Consider the following 17,693-nt stretch of genomic DNA (forward strand, 5'->3'; position numbering starts at 1 on the left):
TGTACGCATGCTACGGCGCGCTGCAGCAGCTCGGATTTGGATTTCTGCACCCGCTCGCACCGCTCGTCCCGTCCGTGTTGCGCAATGCAAGCGCGATCGCCGGGTTTAAGCAGTCCGAGAGTCCCGCCTGGCCGGTGCGCGGATTCCACGTCCACTCAATGCACCCGCTCGAGCTGACCGACCTGCTCAATGGACTCGACATCACGGCTGCTGGAAACGGATCGACCTACAGCGAGACGTGGGACTCCATGTTCCCGCAGTGGGAGCTCTACGTTGAATGGGCGGTCGCCAACCGCCTCAGCCGCGTCGAGTGGGTGCTGTTGTGGGGCGAGGACTGGATTGACTTTGTCTACAGCACAGAGCGCCAGCAGCGCCTTGCCAAGCTCATCGCGGCGTGCAAGTCGTTTGGTCTTGTGCCGGGCGCCGACGTCCCGATTGCCCTGCGTCAGCAGCATGCCTGGGTGCTCGTGAACGACACTTCGTCGGATGCTGCCGCGGTCGCATCCATCCAGTACCACCTCAGGTGGCTGTCGGCCGCCGGATTCTCCTTCATTAGCACCGAAAGCGGCTTTAGCGAGTTTACGCACGGCAACGACACGAGCATGCTGGCGTGGATGAACGAAACGGCGCGCTTCGCCGATGAGGAGCTGAATGGCATGCGTGTGCTCATCAAGTGCCACTGCTCGACCGGCCAGATCTGCAAGGACTATGTCGATCCCGACACTGGGCTGCCGCTCAACTTTAACTTTTTGCCAATCTACGCCGACTCGCGCATGGGCATCATGCCGCACACGGTGCAAATGTACGCGTTTGACGACCCAGCCCCGACGTACGGCAACCAGAACTTTACCTACATGTTTGACTTTATGTTCAAGAACGCCCAAAAGAACGTGCGCGAGGTCGTCTACCACCCAGAGACGGCGTACTGGGTCAACTATGACATTGACGTCCCGCTGTTTCTGCCGTACTATGCCCTCGCGCGTCTGCGCGACCTGCGCCACATTGCAGGCTGGCAGCAGGCAACCGGCAGCTCCATTGACGGCCAGATGGTGTTTGACAGCGGCTGGGAGTATGCGTACTGGATGCAGGACGTCCTGACTGCGCGCGCAACGTGGAATCCGCGCACGGACATTGCCAATGATACCGAGGCCATGCGTGTGCTGATTCAGGATTACGTTGGCGCGTTCTTGGGCGATGCTACCTTTTCCTCTGCCTTTGCCGATGCCGTGCTGGATCTGATGAATGCCCAGCGCGATTTGCTCGTGCTTGGCAAGGTGCCGGGCCAGGCCACACCCGCTGACGTGACCAAGCTCAACGGTATCGGCTATTTGGAGGGGTGGGATACGTGGGCCGATCTCGGCTCGCTGTCGCCGCACGCGCTGACGACCCAGCCACTGCGGCTCTTGCTGAAGGAGATGATGCTGCCCGAGCACTCGCCAAAGTACTCTGAGGTGCGCCCTTTGCTCGCTGCGATGAATCAGAGCTTTAGCGTGCTCGCGACGCGCTTCCAGGCGCTCGTGCCAATGGCATCCGCCGATGGTGCGGCGCTGGTGCGTGAAATTGCCGATGTTGCGCAAATTCTCGCCAACCGTGCCCAGCAGATCTATGCGCTGTACGAAGGGGCGGACCTGTTTGGCAGCACGCCCGAGCACCGCAAGGCGATGCTTGCCGTTGGCCGCGACCTCATCACCCAAACCGCACCAATCATTGAGCGTCGCGAGGCCGCCTTCCGCGCCCCCGTGCCCCGTATCGCCGGCTGGCGTCAAGGGCCGACCGTGTACCACTACGGCTACCTCTGGACTGCACACAGCCTGATGTACTGGTGGCGCGATTGGGCGATTGCATCCTTGTACACGATTGACGCGCTCAATCCGTGCTACCTCAACATGATTGCGCCCGCAGACGTGGCTCTCGGTGAAGGTCTGGCGTTGAACGCCACGCTTCTTGCAGAGCAAGTGCTCGACAAGCTTGGTTACAAGGATTTGGGCGATTGTCTGGGCTATCCCACGGCCGAGCCCGTGTATCCCGCTGATTTGTGAACAGTCGTGCGTGTTGTTGCTAGATTTGTTGATGTTGCGTGTGTGTGTGTGTGTGTGTGTGTGTGTGTGTGTGTGTGTGTGTGTGTGTGTGTGTGTGGTTGGTGTGTGGTGGAAGGGTCGGCTGTTCCTGTCGTTTTGGCATAAACACGTCTGAAAACCAACAACAACAGCAAGGATCGAGTTCTCAAAGCACGTGCGAGTTATTGAGTTGGAGGTGGTAGTACCTGGTAGGAAGTCAGACACACTGCCTGTTGATGTGTGGGGGCGGAGACCGTTTTGTGTTCGAGACCATGTCATGGGAAATGGGAGGTTGGATGAAGCATTGCGTCGTCGCACACTGGACATGACGCAACTGGTTGTTCACCTCGCACTGAGTGAGATTGAACAGTGTGTACGCTTTACGCAAACAAGTCACCTCCAAAGCAGCGACTAGCCGTCGAGCGATCGGGCGTTCCTCCTTTTGTTGCGCGACGTAAATGCATCCCTTCGTTTCCCGCAATCTACGACGCTTACTCTGCACGCTCGCAAACAAGCTCAAGCACGAGCCGTGACATGGCAAACTTATTCGTCATTGTGTGTATTTTGTGTTTTTCCCACCTTATTTTCTTTTCTTTTTTCTTTCCGTTAAGACGTCCACTTCCCAGTTTGGAATCGAGTTCAGTTCATTTTTTTTTTAAACCGAATCCAAACATCCATGTCGTCCCATTCCACCAACCCCCGCCGTGCCGTCACGAACGCCATCCTCTCGCGCCAGCCCGTCGAGTCCGAGCACTCTGCCAAGCAGCGCAGCGAGGGCACCAGCGCCTCCATGTAAGTCAGCAAGTGGTGTGTTCGATTCGCTCTTGGATGTGTGCTGGCTTCTTTCGCTTTTTTTTTCTTTTCGCTTGGTCTCTTCAAGCGAGCAATCGGGGGAGGGGTGGGTTTTTTCGTTGCTGTTGTGGCGGTTGCTGCAATGAGTGAAGGGGCAAAATAGAAGGCGGGGGAAGCACAGAGAGAGAGAGAGAGCATCACAAAGTAGGAAGACGTCTTTTTTTGACGTGACTGAGGTTGAAACTGAGGGCTTTTAAAATAATAAAATAAAATAAAAAGAATTAAAAAAGAATTAAAATAAAAAACCGAAACGCATGATTTCGATTTCTGATGACGAGCTTGCTTCGTTTTTGAACGGGGATTTCAGTGATGAGCTCTTTTTCAATGTCGTGGGTTGCTTGGTGAGAATGACAGCGAGGCGTGCTGGGCGACCGAAAGCAAACTGTGTGTGTGTGTGAAGAAAAGCCGCAGCCCACGAGGTTGCAGATTTTTATTTTATTCTTTTTATTCTTTTTTATTTTATTCTTTTTAACGTGATTCCTTGTCTTTCGTCCGGTTTTTTTTAAAAAGAGCCGTTTTTTTTTTTTTTTTTTTTTTTGGTTTTTTGCTCCTCCTCCGATCCGATGCCAAAAGCAGCAAACACAAGGAGCAAACTTCATGTTGTTTGATCGCGCTTGCATGCATTGGCTTCTTGATTGTGAAGCGAAGAGCGAGAGAGAGAGTCCGTAGCGTGGTAGTTTTTGTTGAGCCACCACCAACCACCCACTTTTGAGTGCTGTGGCCATCCATCCATTCTGTCCATTCTGTCCATTCTGCCCGTTCTGTGTCTTTGGGCTTTTTCGCATTGAGAGTGAGAGTGACTGCTGTCGGGCTTCGTTTTACCTCGCTCGCTCGCTCGTCTGATCATTCTCTATCTCTCTTTACTTCTCTCTCTCTTGACTCTCCCTTGACTCTGCCTCTCTCTCTTGATGACCACTCGGCTCGTCTCGGCTCTGAGTCGCATCAGCTGCTCGCTCGGTTTTATTGATTAAAAAATCGGCTGGCTGTTTTTTAATGGTGGTAAAACAAACAAAAAAAAAAAAAAAAAAAAAAAAAAAGAAAGTTAAAAAAAAAAGCACACACTTTTTTTGTTGTGTCGTTTCAGTTGACAGGTGCAAATATATCAAAATAACAAAAAAGAAGGGGGGAAAAAAAAAAAACCAATACAACACTATTACTATCACTATGGATATCATGAAAGGGGATGGACGGCGAGTACACCATCAACACATGAAACATAACAGTCTCACTCACTCAATCACCCCTTCTCTACTCATTCAGGCACGACTGGTGGTCGGAAAACTGGGCCGTCAATGTCTTCACACACGCCGAGATGAAGAAGCGCGTCCCCAAGAGCGTCTACAAGGAGTTCCAGACCTGCGTCCGCGAGTCGCGCCAGCTGCCCCCGATCGTCGCCGACGTGATTGCCAACGCCATGAAGGACTGGGCTGTCGAGCGCGGCGCCACCCACTTTACCCACTGGTTCCAGCCCATCCACATTGCCACTGCCCGCAAGGACGACTCGTTCATCTCCTTCACTGGCAACGAAGGCAAGACCATCCTTGTAAGATGGAAGAAGAAGAAGAAGAAGAGGAAGAAGATGTGCAAAAAGGGCTCTGGTTGCCGTTGTTTTTGGACTTGTCCTCACACTCACACCCGCTGCTGCTGCTGCCAACTCGTTGACCAACTCTGTCACAGGAATTCTCTGGCGGTGAGCTCATCCGTGGCGAGCCCGATGCCTCTTCGTTCCCCAACGGCGGCATTCGCTCGACCTACGAGGCTCGCGGCTACACCACCTGGGACCCCAACTCGCCCGCCTTCCTCGTCAAGAACACGAACGGCCTCACGGTACAGCCAAAACAAATCATTGTTTTTTGTGATGACAAGTTTTTGTTCTTGTAGTTGTACGTTCGCTCACACTTTTTCCCCCTTTTGATTTTCGTATTTTTTTTCTTTTTATTTTTTTCTTTCTCTTGGGCTCCCGCAGCTGCTCATCCCCACCTGCTTCTGCTCGTGGACTGGCGAGGCCCTCGACGTCAAGACCCCGCTGCTCCGCTCGTCCGAGTCGCTCTCGCGCGAGGCTGTGCGCCTGCTCAAGATTATTGGCGACCACAAGGTCCGCTCTGTGCACACGACGCTTGGCGCCGAGCAAGAGTTCTTTGTCATTGACCGTGGCTTCTTCCTGGCTCGCCCCGATCTCTTGTTCTCGGGCCGCAGCGTCATTGGCGCCAAGCCCCCGAAGGGTCAGGAGATGGAGGACCACTACTTTGCCACCATGCCCCCGCGCGTGATGGCCTACATCCAGGAGGTTGAGCAGGAGCTGTGGCTCATGGGCATCCCCACCAAGACCCGCCACAACGAGGTCGCCCCCGGCCAGCACGAGATGGCTCCCATCTTTGAGGACTCCAACCTCGCTGCCGACCACAACATGATCATGATGGAGGTCCTCCGCGACGTTGCCACCCGCCACAACCTCACCTGCCTGCTGCACGAGAAGCCTTTCGCCTACGTCAACGGCTCTGGCAAGCACAACAACTGGTCGATGGCCACCGACTACGGCGTCAACCTCCTCGAGCCCTCCAAGAGCCCCCGCGACAACATGCCCTTCCACGTCTTCCTCGCCGCCGTAATCCGCGCCGTGGACGCCCATGCCGACATTCTCCGCGCCTCCATTGCCACGCCCGGCAACGACTTCCGTCTTGGCGCCAACGAGGCTCCTCCGGCCATCATGTCCATCTACCTCGGCTCTGAGATTGACGAGCTCGTCCGCGAGCTCATTGCCTACGACGACAAGTCCGAGCCTTCCGCTGCCGGCGGCCGTGGCGCCGACGGTCGCCCGAGCCTCTCCAAGATGGTTTCCGAGCTCAACATTGGCGGCACTGTCGCTCCTTTCAAGCGCGACCGCACCGACCGCAACCGCACCTCTCCTTTTGCCTTCACTGGCAACAAGTTTGAGTTCCGCGCTGTCGGCTCGTCCCAGAACGTCGGTGCCACCGTCACCATCCTCAACACGATTGTTGCCGACGCCATCCGCAGCATTGCCACCGAGATTGAAAAGACTGCCGCCGAGGGCATTGAGCTCCCCAAGGCCATTCGCCGCGTCGTTCGCGACAACCTTCGCAAGCACGAGCGCATCATTTTCAACGGCAACGGCTACTCGCAGGAGTGGGTTGTCGAGGCTGAGAAGCGTGGCCTGCCCAACCTTCGCGAGACTGTCGCCGCCCTCTCGCAGTTTGAGAGCGAGAAGAGCATCCGACTTTTCGAGTCGCTCCGTGTCTTCTCTGCTTCCGAGATCAAGTCCCGCAAGAATGTCTACTTTGAGCACTATTGCAACACGATCAACATTGAGGCTCAGTGCGCCCTCAACCTGATCAACGCCCACGTCATCCCTTCGGGCGTCAACTACCAGACTCAACTCGCCACCTCCATCAAGAGCGTCAAGGAGCTCAACCCTGCCGCCAAGCTCGAGGAGCAGACCCGCCGCCTCGGTGACGTGACCCTTCACGTCGAGGGCGCCCTCCTTGCCTCCAAGAACCTCTCCGAGAAGCTTGCCGAGCGCCACAAGCACCACGAGTCCCCCGAGCAGCACGCCATGTGAGTAGAATGATGTGTTTTTGTGTCGAGGATGGGTGGGTTGATTGTTGTGATTTTGCTCGAAAACAGTGAAAACTCACCACGATGCCTTTGTTGAAACAGCTTCTTCCGCGATGTTATCAAGCCATGCATCACTGAGGCTCGCGTGCACAGCGATAAGCTCGAGCACCTTGTTCCTGACGAAGTCTGGACTCTTCCCAAGTATTCCGACATGCTCTTCCTCAAGTAAAGAAAGGGGCTCTTTCCACCCGTCTCTGTGCCTCGTCGCTGTTGTTTCGTGAATGAATGTATCTAGATTTTAATGTTGTGGTTGTTTCTCAATACAAACAAGAAAAAAGAAAAAAAAATCAAACCAGAAAAGCAAAAACTCTTGTTCTCTTTGTTGTTTTTGGACGAGTCACGTCGTCGTTGTGCGGAGTGATTGCACACTTTGCCGTTCTGCTGCATAGTTGTCTCAGTCCATACTTTTTTTTTCTTTTTCTTCTCCCCATCGAGTCCTGGATGCAGCAACCCGCGCTGCCAGAGCGTTGGATTGACTGTCCGCGCTCAGGCCAAGCAGTGCCGAGTGCGTTTCGCTGCTCTCCTTACGCCCTCACCCCGCTTTCACTTTGCTCGATCTCCCCGCTTCTTCTTGCTCTCCTTGCGTTGAGACGCAGGAGCGGGTCGTTGCTGTCGTCCTCGTCCTCTGTGTGGTCGTCGCTGTCTCGTCTCGTTTTCTGCTTTCCATCCCCTCCCCACCGGCCTCCGCTCCAGTCCCCGCAGCCGCTGATGCCCGCTCATTCTCGCGCTCGCACCAACGACTAGCACTGGGCGGTTGGTGATGCCGCTTGTATTCGCGTCGGCAATCTCCGTTCCAACGCGATCACCAACAATACACTCTCAGACACTCAGACACGCTCGAGTCAACGCACTCACAATCTGACACACACACATTCTGTAAACCCACAGACACGCGCTTTGTGCCGTTCAAAGTGCCCCTCTCCGAGGAGTTTGATCCGCAAGTGCCGCTCGATCGCAGGTTTCATCCGCTCGACGCCCTGTCTAGCGCAGACAGCGACAAGGTACTGGATCGTTATGCTCAAAAGAAACAATACAAGCTATTTCGAATTGCTCACATGCAGTGCCTGTCAAATGCGGGCTACGGCTGGGTTTTTGCTCCGACGAAACGTTTTCGTCCTTCTTGACTTTACTAAAACCTGTTGCTCCCCCCCCCCACCACAGCGGATTGGACTTGTGATTGACCTCACAAAGACATCGCGGTTTTACAGCTCGCACGACTTTACGTCTCGCGGAGTGCAGTACTTTAAGCTGCCGTGCGAAGGGTAAATTTTGGGTTTTGTTGCGAGCTGTGTCGTCGAAATGTTTGCTGTGTTGTGTGAACACGAACGAGAATACTCAACCCGTAACGGTGCCTTCGTCGACGTAGCCACGGCTCTGCTCCGACAGATGACAATTACCGCGAGTTTGCACAGCGATGCACTGCCTTTCTGGCCCAACGTCCAGACGAGTACATTGGTAAAGCACACAACTTGCTCGCTTCAACCCCCCGAAGCGAGCCAGTGTGTCAACCATTGTCGCAATTATCTAACTCTATAGCTCGTGTCGTGTCATGACAATCTCCCTCAGGCGTCCATTGCACGCATGGCTTCAATCGTACGGGCTTCCTGATTGCTAGTTACATGGTCGAAGAGTTGGGCTGCGATCCCGAGTACACGCTCATGCAATTTGCGCAGGCACGTCCTCCTGGCATTTACAAGGTTTGTGGTTGTTTGCTTGGTGCGCTTTTCTGCTTGTTTTTTTTTTTTTTTTTTTTTTTTTGTTGTGAGTTGCGAATCTCTTGCCCTTCCCTCACTCTTCCGCCAAATCGTCTTCACACTACAACCCCCCCCCCGACTAGGCCCATTACATTGCCGATTTTTGCAAAAAGTACGGCGTGGATGCAACCAACGTTCCCGTGCCAGAGCTGCCAAACTGGGACAACGCCGAAGCGCTGATCGCGGAAGCACCTGGGGCCCGTGGTGTAGTTCGTCGCGCGGATGACGGTGACGAGGATTCTCGGCGAAAGCGATCGCGGCCCGAGGAGGTCACGGTCGAAGGCGTCCCGAGCGCGCGTCTGGTTACTGGCGAGGTCGAGTCGGAAATCAAACGCAAGGTGGCGCAATGGACTGGCTGCCGTGGGTTTCCTGGATCGCAGCCTGTCTCGCTGGACAGCCAGAACATTCACTTTCTTGACAAGGATGACTATCGCTTGAGCTGGAAGGCGGACGGGACACGGTACATGATGCTCATCATGAACGACAGCACCTTTTTGCTCGACCGTGACGATAACGTCATCGAGGTTGACCACCTCATTTTTCCCCAGCGCAAAGACCCTCATCGCCGAGTACAAGACACGCTTTTGGACGGCGAGCTGGTTCAGGATGTGTTTAACGGTGTTCGACGCGCAAGGTTTCTGATTTTCGATGTCGTCCTCTTCCAAGGCCAGCAGTTTGGCCAGACGCTGCCCTTCACGTCGCGTCTGCAGGTTGCCGAGATTGAAATCTGTGGACCTCGGCAGCAGCGGCGAACTGCACACCCGGACGAATTCGCGGACGAGCCATTGTCCATCCGCGTCAAGCCCTTCTACCCGCTCTCGGACGTCCGCAAGGTTTTGGCCATGGAGGTAGGCCACGAAAAGGACGGATTGGTGCTGCAGCCGCCAGGCCCGTACGTTTACGGACGATGCCACGCTCTGTTGAAATGGAAGCCTCCGGAATTGAACTCGGTCGATTTCCTGCTGATGGCGTCCAAGACCCAGGCTGTTGGATGTCTGCCAGAATACGTCGGAACGCTGTACATGGGTGGTGCGAACGGCTCGATTGAGCAAGCGGGTCGCATTTCCTTTCCGAACGACCAAATGTATCAGGAGCTGAACGGGCGCATTATTGAATGCCGTTTCAACACTGCTGCGCGGGGCTGGGAGTACCTAAAGACCCGGACAGACAAGAGCTACCCGAACGCCAGCTCGACGGTGCAAGGCGTCATCCGTTCCATTCGAGACAACATTACAGAAGATATTTTTGTTGGGTACCTCGACAAGCTGAGCGAGATGCGCCGCGGAAGAGATCGCAATTCCCGCGCTGCACCGCCGCACCACTCGCAGCACCACCGCAGTGACCCAAATCGCCCTCAGGCTGCTCCGTCCAAACCAAGTCTCCATCAGCCAGCCGAGCCCCAAGCCCAAGCCCAAGCCCAAGCGCAAGCGCCGCTGCATGGCAACATGGACATGGAGCAAGGGCCGCCTGTGGTCTCGGCAGCTGGCGTGCAATCTGCTCCACCATCAGCACATGCTGGTCAGCCTACAGCCGACTCTTGGCGCAACACGGCGCTCGAGTCGAACGAGACCCTTCCGCAGCCAGTGCTGGCCACCCCTGCCGTTCTTCCACAACCGACACAATCGCGCTACAGTCATCGTGATGCTGATGACGACGATGACGACACGGTGCTTTGACGTCGTGTCGCTTCTGATGTTGTTGTCAGACGACGCTAATTTCTGTTTTGCCTGTTGCTTCTGAATGGTGAACATGGTTTGTCAAACTCAATACATACAAAGTACATGTTGGCTGTAGACCTCACAACGAAAATTCAACACTAGTAGAGCAACAACACCTGAGAACAAAAACAAAACGGACGGGAGACAGGTACAAATATGACTCGAAAGGTTTACTCCGCTTCCCTCTCTGCAGTCAGCGGCATGGTTAGATCGCTGGGGGTCTCGTAGACAGTTAGTCGCGGGGCTTTGAGTTTGCGAACGACGAGCCAGAATAGCAAGAACAGCGCTGCATGGCCAATTAGCAAGCCAATATACCACAAGGGTGCCACGGATTTGCTCGTGTCCAAGAAGGAATAATTCCAGCTAAGCGTCAAGATAGAGAGGCACACAACAAAGAGCAGCACAGTAGCACAGTGAGCTTTCGAGCAGGAGGCAAGCCGAACGAACAACTACAACAAGCCAGACGAACAAATGCGAAGCAATGAAACAAACAATGCAATCCAATGGAGCGCTTACACGCCAGTACCAGCATAGTACGCCCATGCAAACATGGCGTAGGCAAACCCCCAGAGGCACACAAACAGAGAATGGGACGGCATAAAGACGAAATTGTTCATGATGCCGTCAACCAGAATGAAGACAAAGTTGAGGGCGTGAATGTGGTAGCTGCTGACGTTCAGGACGAGGTCTGTGTTATCGTCTCGGACGGACTGTGGATACAAAACTGGGTGATGTTACCAAGGACCAAAGCGATTGAGTCGAGCAGCTCAACTTCCACCCAACATGAAATACACAAAGCCTCTGATCCAGCCGGCTTACTAGCCCATGTCACAGCATCGACGAGTGTTGCCATCACCAAGCAGATTTCGAACAGCACCCAAATGGAACGGCGCCAGAACAGTTCGACAGGGGTCGGAGTGTGCACGTTTCTGTGCGACAATGTGTAGAATGTGGCACTCTGCAGCGCAAAATCCAAAGGTCAGTCAGTCACATCATGCAGAACAAGCAAGCATCAACATACACACGGAGCTGTGACTGCAAGCAGTTTGAGCTGCGTCGGCTTTCAATTGTGTGTGTTTTACCCCAAAGTAGACGGTGAGCATCGAGTAGTTCCAGATGGTGTAAAAGCTAAAGAATCCACCCTTGTTGCCCGATACAGCCAACGTGTAAATCCAAATGACGACGCAGTAGACAAAGCAGAATGCGCGCCAGCTGAGCAGCCATCGGGCCTTGACGAGGTGGGACTCTAGGACGTGGTGTTGGTGCAGCTCCTTCCACCCGTGCCACTCTGTCACGACCAAAGCGCACACACGAGCGCAACAGGGCACATGTATGAATACACGAGTGAGTACATGCATAGAGTCGCACGTCGATACGCGCGCGGGTGCCTGGCGACGAAAAGAGACCCGCCACAGCCACACTGCGCAACCCGTCGCCTCTGCTGCTGCTGCTGCTGCTGCTGCTGCTGCTCTGGCCGCGCGTTAGAGACGGCAGTCGCACAAAACGGGAGGCAAAACAATGGCTCAACATCAACCGCACAAGACAAATTGCCTTACGCTTCCGATTGGCGACAAACATGAGCAGCGCGAGGGCGAGTGCAATGAAGACGACCGTCACGATAAGTCCAATCACAATCTCCATTCTGATTCAAAACTTGGTAGTCGTGCGTGTAGTCGTGAGGTGAAATACAGACTGACATGAATGTTGAAGATAGCTGTTTGTTAACAAACGTAGATGATCGACTGCACACGGTGAGTCGCTGCCGAGCTCCATTTCGACCGCTTCCCAGCAAAACCTCCATTGCTATTTATTTGATTGGTTGCACCCGAGTACCACAGAAGCTCGGTGACTTTATTTTCCTTCTTTTAAAATGCATGACCATAAACATCACACAAACGCAACAGACGACAAAGTTGCGACCGCTGTTGAGTTCAGCGTGTTCGGCACTGGGCGCCCCTTTCAATCCCTAACCCACCAATACCACCATGGTTATTGATGCGAGGTCATTGCGTGATTTATCGAGAAAGTAGGAGAGCACAGAGCGCAGCCTGGGAGCTCGATTTTAGCTTGCATTTTGAAGTCAAAACCAAAATCACGACGAAATACAACCGAAAGCAAAACAAAAGAAAAGCGAAGCCATCAGCAAGATGTCATCTCAACACAGCGTCTTCTGCCATGATGAAGCTTCATAAAAGAACCAAACTCACCATAAACGACACGATGTCGAAAATAAAAAAAAAATCACTTTGACGATGAGTTCGGCCGGTTCCAAGCCCGCTTCGGCGCCCTCTTCTTCGGCTCCTTCAAGGCGTGCAGCATCGGACTCTTTTGATCGTCAATCCAAGCGTCCCAGAACCGTAAGTGGACCGAGACCTGCCTGTCATTGCCTGTCATTTTCTGTCATTGTCTGTCATTGGGTTTGAATTTTTATTTTTTTTTTGCTCTCCCTTCCCCCCCTTGGCTTTTTGTCGCGTGCCTTCCTCCCAACTGCCTCGGCGTCGCTCTGCTTGAACACTCTCACCACTTTCTTCGCGCCGTGCGACTGAGCCGCCGCCCTGTCGACTCGGCCCATGAGCGTGGGCAGCAGCATTGTGCAACAAGCGTGCTTTTTTTTTTTTTTTTTTTTTTTTTTTTTGCTTTTTGTTGCTTCAGATGTGGCTCTTGAGTCGTCGTCCTGGCCTCCCCGGTGTTCCCTCTCGTCTTCTACACAAACTCCTTTGAAAGAACTGATTCTGTGGGGCCGGGGAGTGGTGGTGAGAGCGGCGAGGAGCAAACTTGCTCGCAATGGACGTCTTGGCAGTTGCGCGCCATTTTTTGTGTTGTTCGTCGACCTCGTCCACTCGGCTTCGTTCCTTGTGCGAAGCGTGAACAGTCTTTGTTGTAGAACTGCCACACCGCGATCATATCGCCAGCTAACACATCATCCCTTTTGTTATTTTCTCAAAACTAGGAGAACGACGATGCATCCCAATCCCCTCCTCAAGCGACTGCTTCAACTGATATGCAGACAACGCCACCGCTTGCTGCAAGTTCGTCCGCAGCACCGATGGACATTGACAACATGAGTTCGGTGAGTGAAGCAGCTTTTTTCTTCTTCTAGAAGAGAAATAGAAGAAGACCGGACTGACACGGGTACAATCCAGTTTGGACAGGTGCAACGTTGGCAGGCTTTGAATGCTTGCCTTGGAGTCACCACAGATTTGACTCCCGCAGCAGCTTTGCCCAACACACGTGATCAACGCAACAAACTCATGGAGCTATTGCATGGCGCGCATGCTGCTGAGGCCAGTCCAAGCAAAGAGGCGCAAGAAAATGGTGCAGATATTCTTGCGAGGCTGGAGCTGACAACTTCTCAAGAAGGTGTACGGGATTTCGAGGAAGTTGGAGCGAAATTGCTCAGGACCATGATCAACGAGATCACGAGTAAGGAACAGATCGCACGACTTCAGGATGCGCTCGCACAAGCTCAGTCAGCAGCCGCCCGTCCAGGTGAGTCGTGTTTGAAAAAAAGCCGATCGAATGCAACTGGCTTGGTGTTGGGACGTACCGTCATCGACGTCGTCGTCGTGTGTGTGTGTGTGTGTGTGTGTGTGTGTGTGTGTGTGTGTGTGTGTGTGTGTGTGTGTGTGTGTGTGTGTGTGTGTGTGTGTGTGTGTGTGTGTGTGTGTGTGTGTGTGTGTGTGTGTGTGTGTGTGTGTGTGTGTGTGTGTGTGTGTGTGTGATTGAGTGTGTTCTGTTCTGTTCTGTTTTGTGCTTACCTGTTGGCTTTGATCGTGCTGTGTTGGGAGTAGCTCCGGCAGAAGCCGCTGCCCGACCTCGAGCTGAACTTTCGGCAAACCAAGTTGCTGATCTCGAAGCTTCCCTCGCCTCCGCGCCGGCTCTTCCTGTCGGTCAGTCAACACGGTCCCAGAGTGAATGTGCGAATGCAGTCGACTCACCTCCTTCTGGCAAAATTTCAGGTGCTGATCCCATCCAATCTCGTTTTGACGCTTTGATGCGTGCTCGAGTCCTCAAGCGCGCCCCTTGCAATTTCACAGTATTGAGATGAATTTGAGCTGAGATTGAAAGTGTCGGCTTCGTTGACTGACCAGTGTGCGTTTGCTTGCTTAGCCGATCCTGCTGCCGAATGAAAATCAGTATCAGGATGAAGGCATTCTTTCTATGTTGAAGGACCACTACAAGCAAGTTTTCACCGAACCTCCTGGTAATCCCAAGAGGTTTCCACTGGGAATCGTGGCTGGTATTCCTGGAATCGGCAAAACCCGTGCCTCCCTCGAGTATGTCAGGCACGCTGTTCAAATGACTCAAGCAAGCGGCCATGCCACAACAGTTGTCCCGATTTACGTGACCTACAACAGCACCACCCCTTTTGGCAGTTTGGATCGTGTACTGGGTGCTGGACTGAGCATTGCGTACCGCGTCCTGCTTTCTTACATCAACGAAGATAATTTTTGGAACCTCCCTAAGGTGCAAGAGGTGGCCGCTGCAATTGGAAGAGTCACGCTGTCGGAAGTTTTAGGCATCATCGCGATGCATGCCATGCAGTACCCGCCCAATCTTGTTCAACTTCAGGTCGCTGCTGCAGGGTCCTCGTCCAGCTCGAGTTCCAGCTCGCCCGCTCTAACTACCGCCAACCCGCCCCGAGTGATGTTTGTGCTGATTCTGGACGAGTTTCAAAGAGCCCTGATCCACGAGGGTGTCGCTCCAGAGCCGAGGCATCCTGTCTCAAACAAAATCGACAGTCCTTTTCTCCAGTCCATCGTCCAAGCCATGGTCACCTGTTCAATCCGGTCTATTTCACCGCAAACGTGGCATTGTACAGCCCTTTTTGCCGGCTTGACCTTCGTGCCCCTGGAGGAGCTCATCCGCGGCTCGTCGCATTCGCTTACGCGCTTTCCAGTTCCGTGCTTGACTTTCGGACAGTCGGTGGCTTATGTGAAGTATTACATGGAGACTCAGCGACCCACATCTTGGCCGCAAGACTTCGATATCACTCAAGATGCTGTTTTCCAACGCGTGTTGATGTACGCGTCCGGTCACGCCCGGAGCCTGGAGGCAATCTGCGCTACTTTGTCCACAAATGCTTTTGTGACCTATGTTGCGTCGTCCAACTCCAAATCGCTCAACGCAAGCGATGCTGAGCTGTTCGTCAAGGCGATCGGGTCGGCCCTCGAGAACCGTGTGAGCTCACTCAACATGCAGCAAATTGAATCCACCTTGGTTTCTGCGTTGAGGTGTGCAGTACTCGTCAATCCGGTCGTCAAAGATGATTCCGGTCATAACTTGGTCGAGGCGAACTCGCTTGGCACCATCGTCGAGTCTCGGCTCGTCCTTCCAATGCTCATTGGCTATGCGTTGGTTTCGCGGCTGGAGCGACTCTATGCGCAGCAAGCCCCATCTCAACCTCTCCCACGTCACTGGAAAGCGCTGAAGACGTTGCTTGACAAGTCGGTACCAGGGGAGCAGTACTCCTTGTCACTTGAGTCAGCCTGTGCAGCCGCCCTTGCTCTTCGCTTGTACTCGTTTGCACTCGAGTACGGGAGTGATGTCATCCGTCTTAAACAGCTGCACCAAGGAGCGCGATTCGCCGACAACTCTTCGATCGCTCATCTCGAGATCCCGAAGCCTGATCCCAGCTCCATCGAGCTGTGCGATCGTGGTGGCAAGTTGGGTCCATTCTTGCCGAATTGCCGTTTACCCGGCACAGTGTATCACGGCATGATCAACAATGCAGCGGTTGACTTTTACACGTTTCACGAGGTAACATTGTGTGAGATCTGACGTTTCGGATGTTGGTTGCACGAACTTCTTTGTTGCTGACTTGCCGTGCGGATCCATGCTCCAGAAATTGCCTGATCAAGACTTTCAAGTATGTTTGATGTTCGTTGGCGATCAGAATGCTGAGGGTGGTACTTACCGGGATGATTTTGTAGGTTGTGCAAGCTGGCGACGCGAAGCTGTACGAGTCAACGGTCTACAGCAAGACCGAACAGGCAACGCTGGTAGAAAATTCATCCAAGGCGCTTAATTCGGCAGATCAAGACCAATCAGATGCTTCTGATGCCAAGTCGAAGTACAAACTGGCCTTGAGTGTTTTTGCAGATGGGCGGGTTTCCATTGCCCCTGAATCCCTCGCCGAGAATGTGTTTTTCGTCGACCAAAGCAACTTCCGCAAATATTTCCCTCCTCTGTTGTGGCCCATGTTTGGTGAGTGTGAGCCTCTCTCTCTCTCTCTCTCTCTCTCTCTCTCTCTCTCTCTCTCTCTCTCTCTCTCTCTCTCTCTCTCTCTCTCTCTCTCTCTCTCTCTCTCTCTCTCTCTCTCTCTCTCTCTCTCTCTCTCTCTCTCTCTCTCCTCCAATTGTAGACGGACTCTCTCTCTCTCTCTCTCTCTCTCTCTGACCAAGAGCAAAAGGCGGCGCAGGCGGCAGCCACGACGATGCTTGGGGCCGATGGCTCCAAAACCAAGAAAGCCAGTGGCAGCCAGAAGCAGCCGGCTCGCAGCAAGCGGACGAACAAGTAGCTGCACTGTGACTGAATGCATGTGTTGTTTGTTTGTTTATATGTTCATTTTTTTTTGATTGATTGACTGTTTGTTTGTTTGTTGATGTCTTGTCGTGCGAAGAATGCATTTTTTTCTTGGTATTACGTTTATTCGAGGGTGGAAAAGCTTCTAAAGCTCAAAAACCACAAAGAGGAAGATCATGATCAGGGCTAAAGAGTAAGTGACAAGGGCAACGTGTTTAACTTATTCTTGCGGATGCAAGTTTGGTGCCGGCGTCCTGGTCATACGGGCGCCGCTTGGTGACTCGGTTTGCTCATGCTCACCGGGTTTCGGAGGTAGAAGTGAAATGGTGGTCTTCTCTTCTGACCTGACAATGCACTTTCCCCACATCTTCGACGTGGGAGAGTCAGCAGGCGGGGCTCGCGGCACAATGTCCTGCAGGGCGCGGGAGTGGACGAGTTTGATGAAGGTGGTGTGGCTGGGTGTGAATGTGTTGTTGATTTTTGCTTCGCAGCGGGTGCGCCAGATCGCCCAGCGTCCGAGGTGGTACAGGATCGTGGCAAGCGCTCGCATTTCCTTTTTACGCGCAAGCGTGGTGGGGAAGGGACCGAACAGGAGGGCTTTGTCGAACATTGGGAGGGAACTTGAGTGAGCGTGCTGGAAGATGGCGTTCGCGGTTTCCCAAACCGCTTGGGCTGTGTGGCAGCGGACAAGGATGTGGTGCCAGGTCTCTTTGGCCGAGCGGCCGTCGTGTTTGCAGTGCGCGCAGTCGTAGCGCCCAGTGGCAATTCTGTCGTCGTACTCTTCGCGGGAGAGCGAGCCGGCGCGCAGGGCTTGACCATCTGTTTCCAGCCAGTCGGCGCCCAGTCGGTTGGTGCGGTGTGCAATGCGCCAGAGCAGGGAGGCTTGCTTGGATGTGACTAGACTGGTTCTGATGGAGTTGGCCAGTGATTCGAAGGGCACGTAGCCAACTTTGTTGATCCACCATTGGAGGGCGTCTGGTCTCGAGGGACGTGGAGTGAGCAGCTGCCTTAGCGTTTTCAGTTTGAGCTTGTGCGATGTGACTTGCAGGGGCTTCTGGACGCTTGAGTGAACACCGTTGAGGACGATGTTGCTCCAGATGAGGGGCATGAGTTGAGTGCGGCCAACATGGTACAGTTGCTTTCGTGGGAGGAAA

At 53.7% G+C, this 17,693-nt stretch overlaps 6 protein-coding genes across 6 annotated transcripts; 4 read left to right on the forward strand and 2 right to left on the reverse strand.

The window, feature by feature from the left end:
- Nucleotides 1–2,253, forward strand: CAOG_05389 (hypothetical protein). The gene has a single exon (XM_004347024.2). It carries the CDS (start codon nt 159–161, stop codon nt 2,037–2,039), a length of 1,881 nt encoding a protein of 626 aa, XP_004347074.1. The 5' UTR covers nt 1–158; the 3' UTR covers nt 2,040–2,253.
- A 423-nt stretch (nt 2,254–2,676) lies between these two features.
- Nucleotides 2,677–6,847, forward strand: CAOG_05390 (glutamine synthetase catalytic region). Its single transcript, XM_004347025.2, has 5 exons — nt 2,677–2,849; nt 4,170–4,452; nt 4,587–4,736; nt 4,876–6,482; nt 6,585–6,847. The coding sequence occupies exons 1-5, from the start codon at nt 2,734–2,736 to the stop codon at nt 6,709–6,711; spliced, it is 2,283 nt and encodes a 760-aa protein (XP_004347075.2). The 5' UTR covers nt 2,677–2,733; the 3' UTR covers nt 6,712–6,847.
- Nucleotides 6,848–6,992: 145 nt separating this feature from the next.
- Nucleotides 6,993–10,090, forward strand: CAOG_05391 (mRNA-capping enzyme). The gene is made up of 6 exons (XM_004347026.2): nt 6,993–7,047; nt 7,431–7,543; nt 7,704–7,804; nt 7,909–7,997; nt 8,109–8,239; nt 8,380–10,090. Exons 5-6 carry the CDS (start codon nt 8,162–8,164, stop codon nt 9,970–9,972), a joined length of 1,671 nt encoding a protein of 556 aa, XP_004347076.1. The 5' UTR covers nt 6,993–7,047; nt 7,431–7,543; nt 7,704–7,804; nt 7,909–7,997; nt 8,109–8,161; the 3' UTR covers nt 9,973–10,090.
- CAOG_05392 (hypothetical protein) lies at nt 10,034–11,705 on the reverse strand. Its single transcript, XM_004347027.2, has 5 exons — nt 11,571–11,705; nt 11,097–11,302; nt 10,834–10,972; nt 10,531–10,738; nt 10,034–10,377 (listed from the first exon to the last, which is right to left on the reverse strand). The coding sequence occupies exons 1-5, from the start codon at nt 11,653–11,655 to the stop codon at nt 10,185–10,187; spliced, it is 831 nt and encodes a 276-aa protein (XP_004347077.2). The 5' UTR covers nt 11,656–11,705; the 3' UTR covers nt 10,034–10,184.
- A 653-nt stretch (nt 11,706–12,358) lies between these two features.
- CAOG_08878 (hypothetical protein) lies at nt 12,359–16,534 on the forward strand (the record flags this gene model as incomplete). Its single annotated transcript, XM_011272231.1, has 10 exons — nt 12,359–12,371; nt 12,667–12,767; nt 12,965–13,084; nt 13,158–13,503; nt 13,806–13,904; nt 13,974–14,050; nt 14,125–15,774; nt 15,860–15,883; nt 15,948–16,221; nt 16,419–16,534. Coding segments are annotated over 10 exons (2,820 nt in total), but the record flags the coding sequence as incomplete, so codon positions are not given.
- A 225-nt stretch (nt 16,535–16,759) lies between these two features.
- Nucleotides 16,760–17,693, reverse strand: CAOG_05393 (hypothetical protein; the record flags this gene model as incomplete). Its single annotated transcript, XM_004347028.2, has 1 exon — nt 16,760–17,693. The coding sequence occupies exon 1, from the start codon at nt 17,645–17,647 to the stop codon at nt 16,760–16,762; it is 888 nt and encodes a 295-aa protein (XP_004347078.1). The 5' UTR covers nt 17,648–17,693.

Source organism: Capsaspora owczarzaki (assembly GCF_000151315.2).
Source record: "Capsaspora owczarzaki ATCC 30864 unplaced genomic scaffold supercont2.8, whole genome shotgun sequence".
In the NCBI taxonomy this organism is placed as follows: domain Eukaryota; class Filasterea; order Ministeriida; family Capsasporidae; genus Capsaspora; species Capsaspora owczarzaki.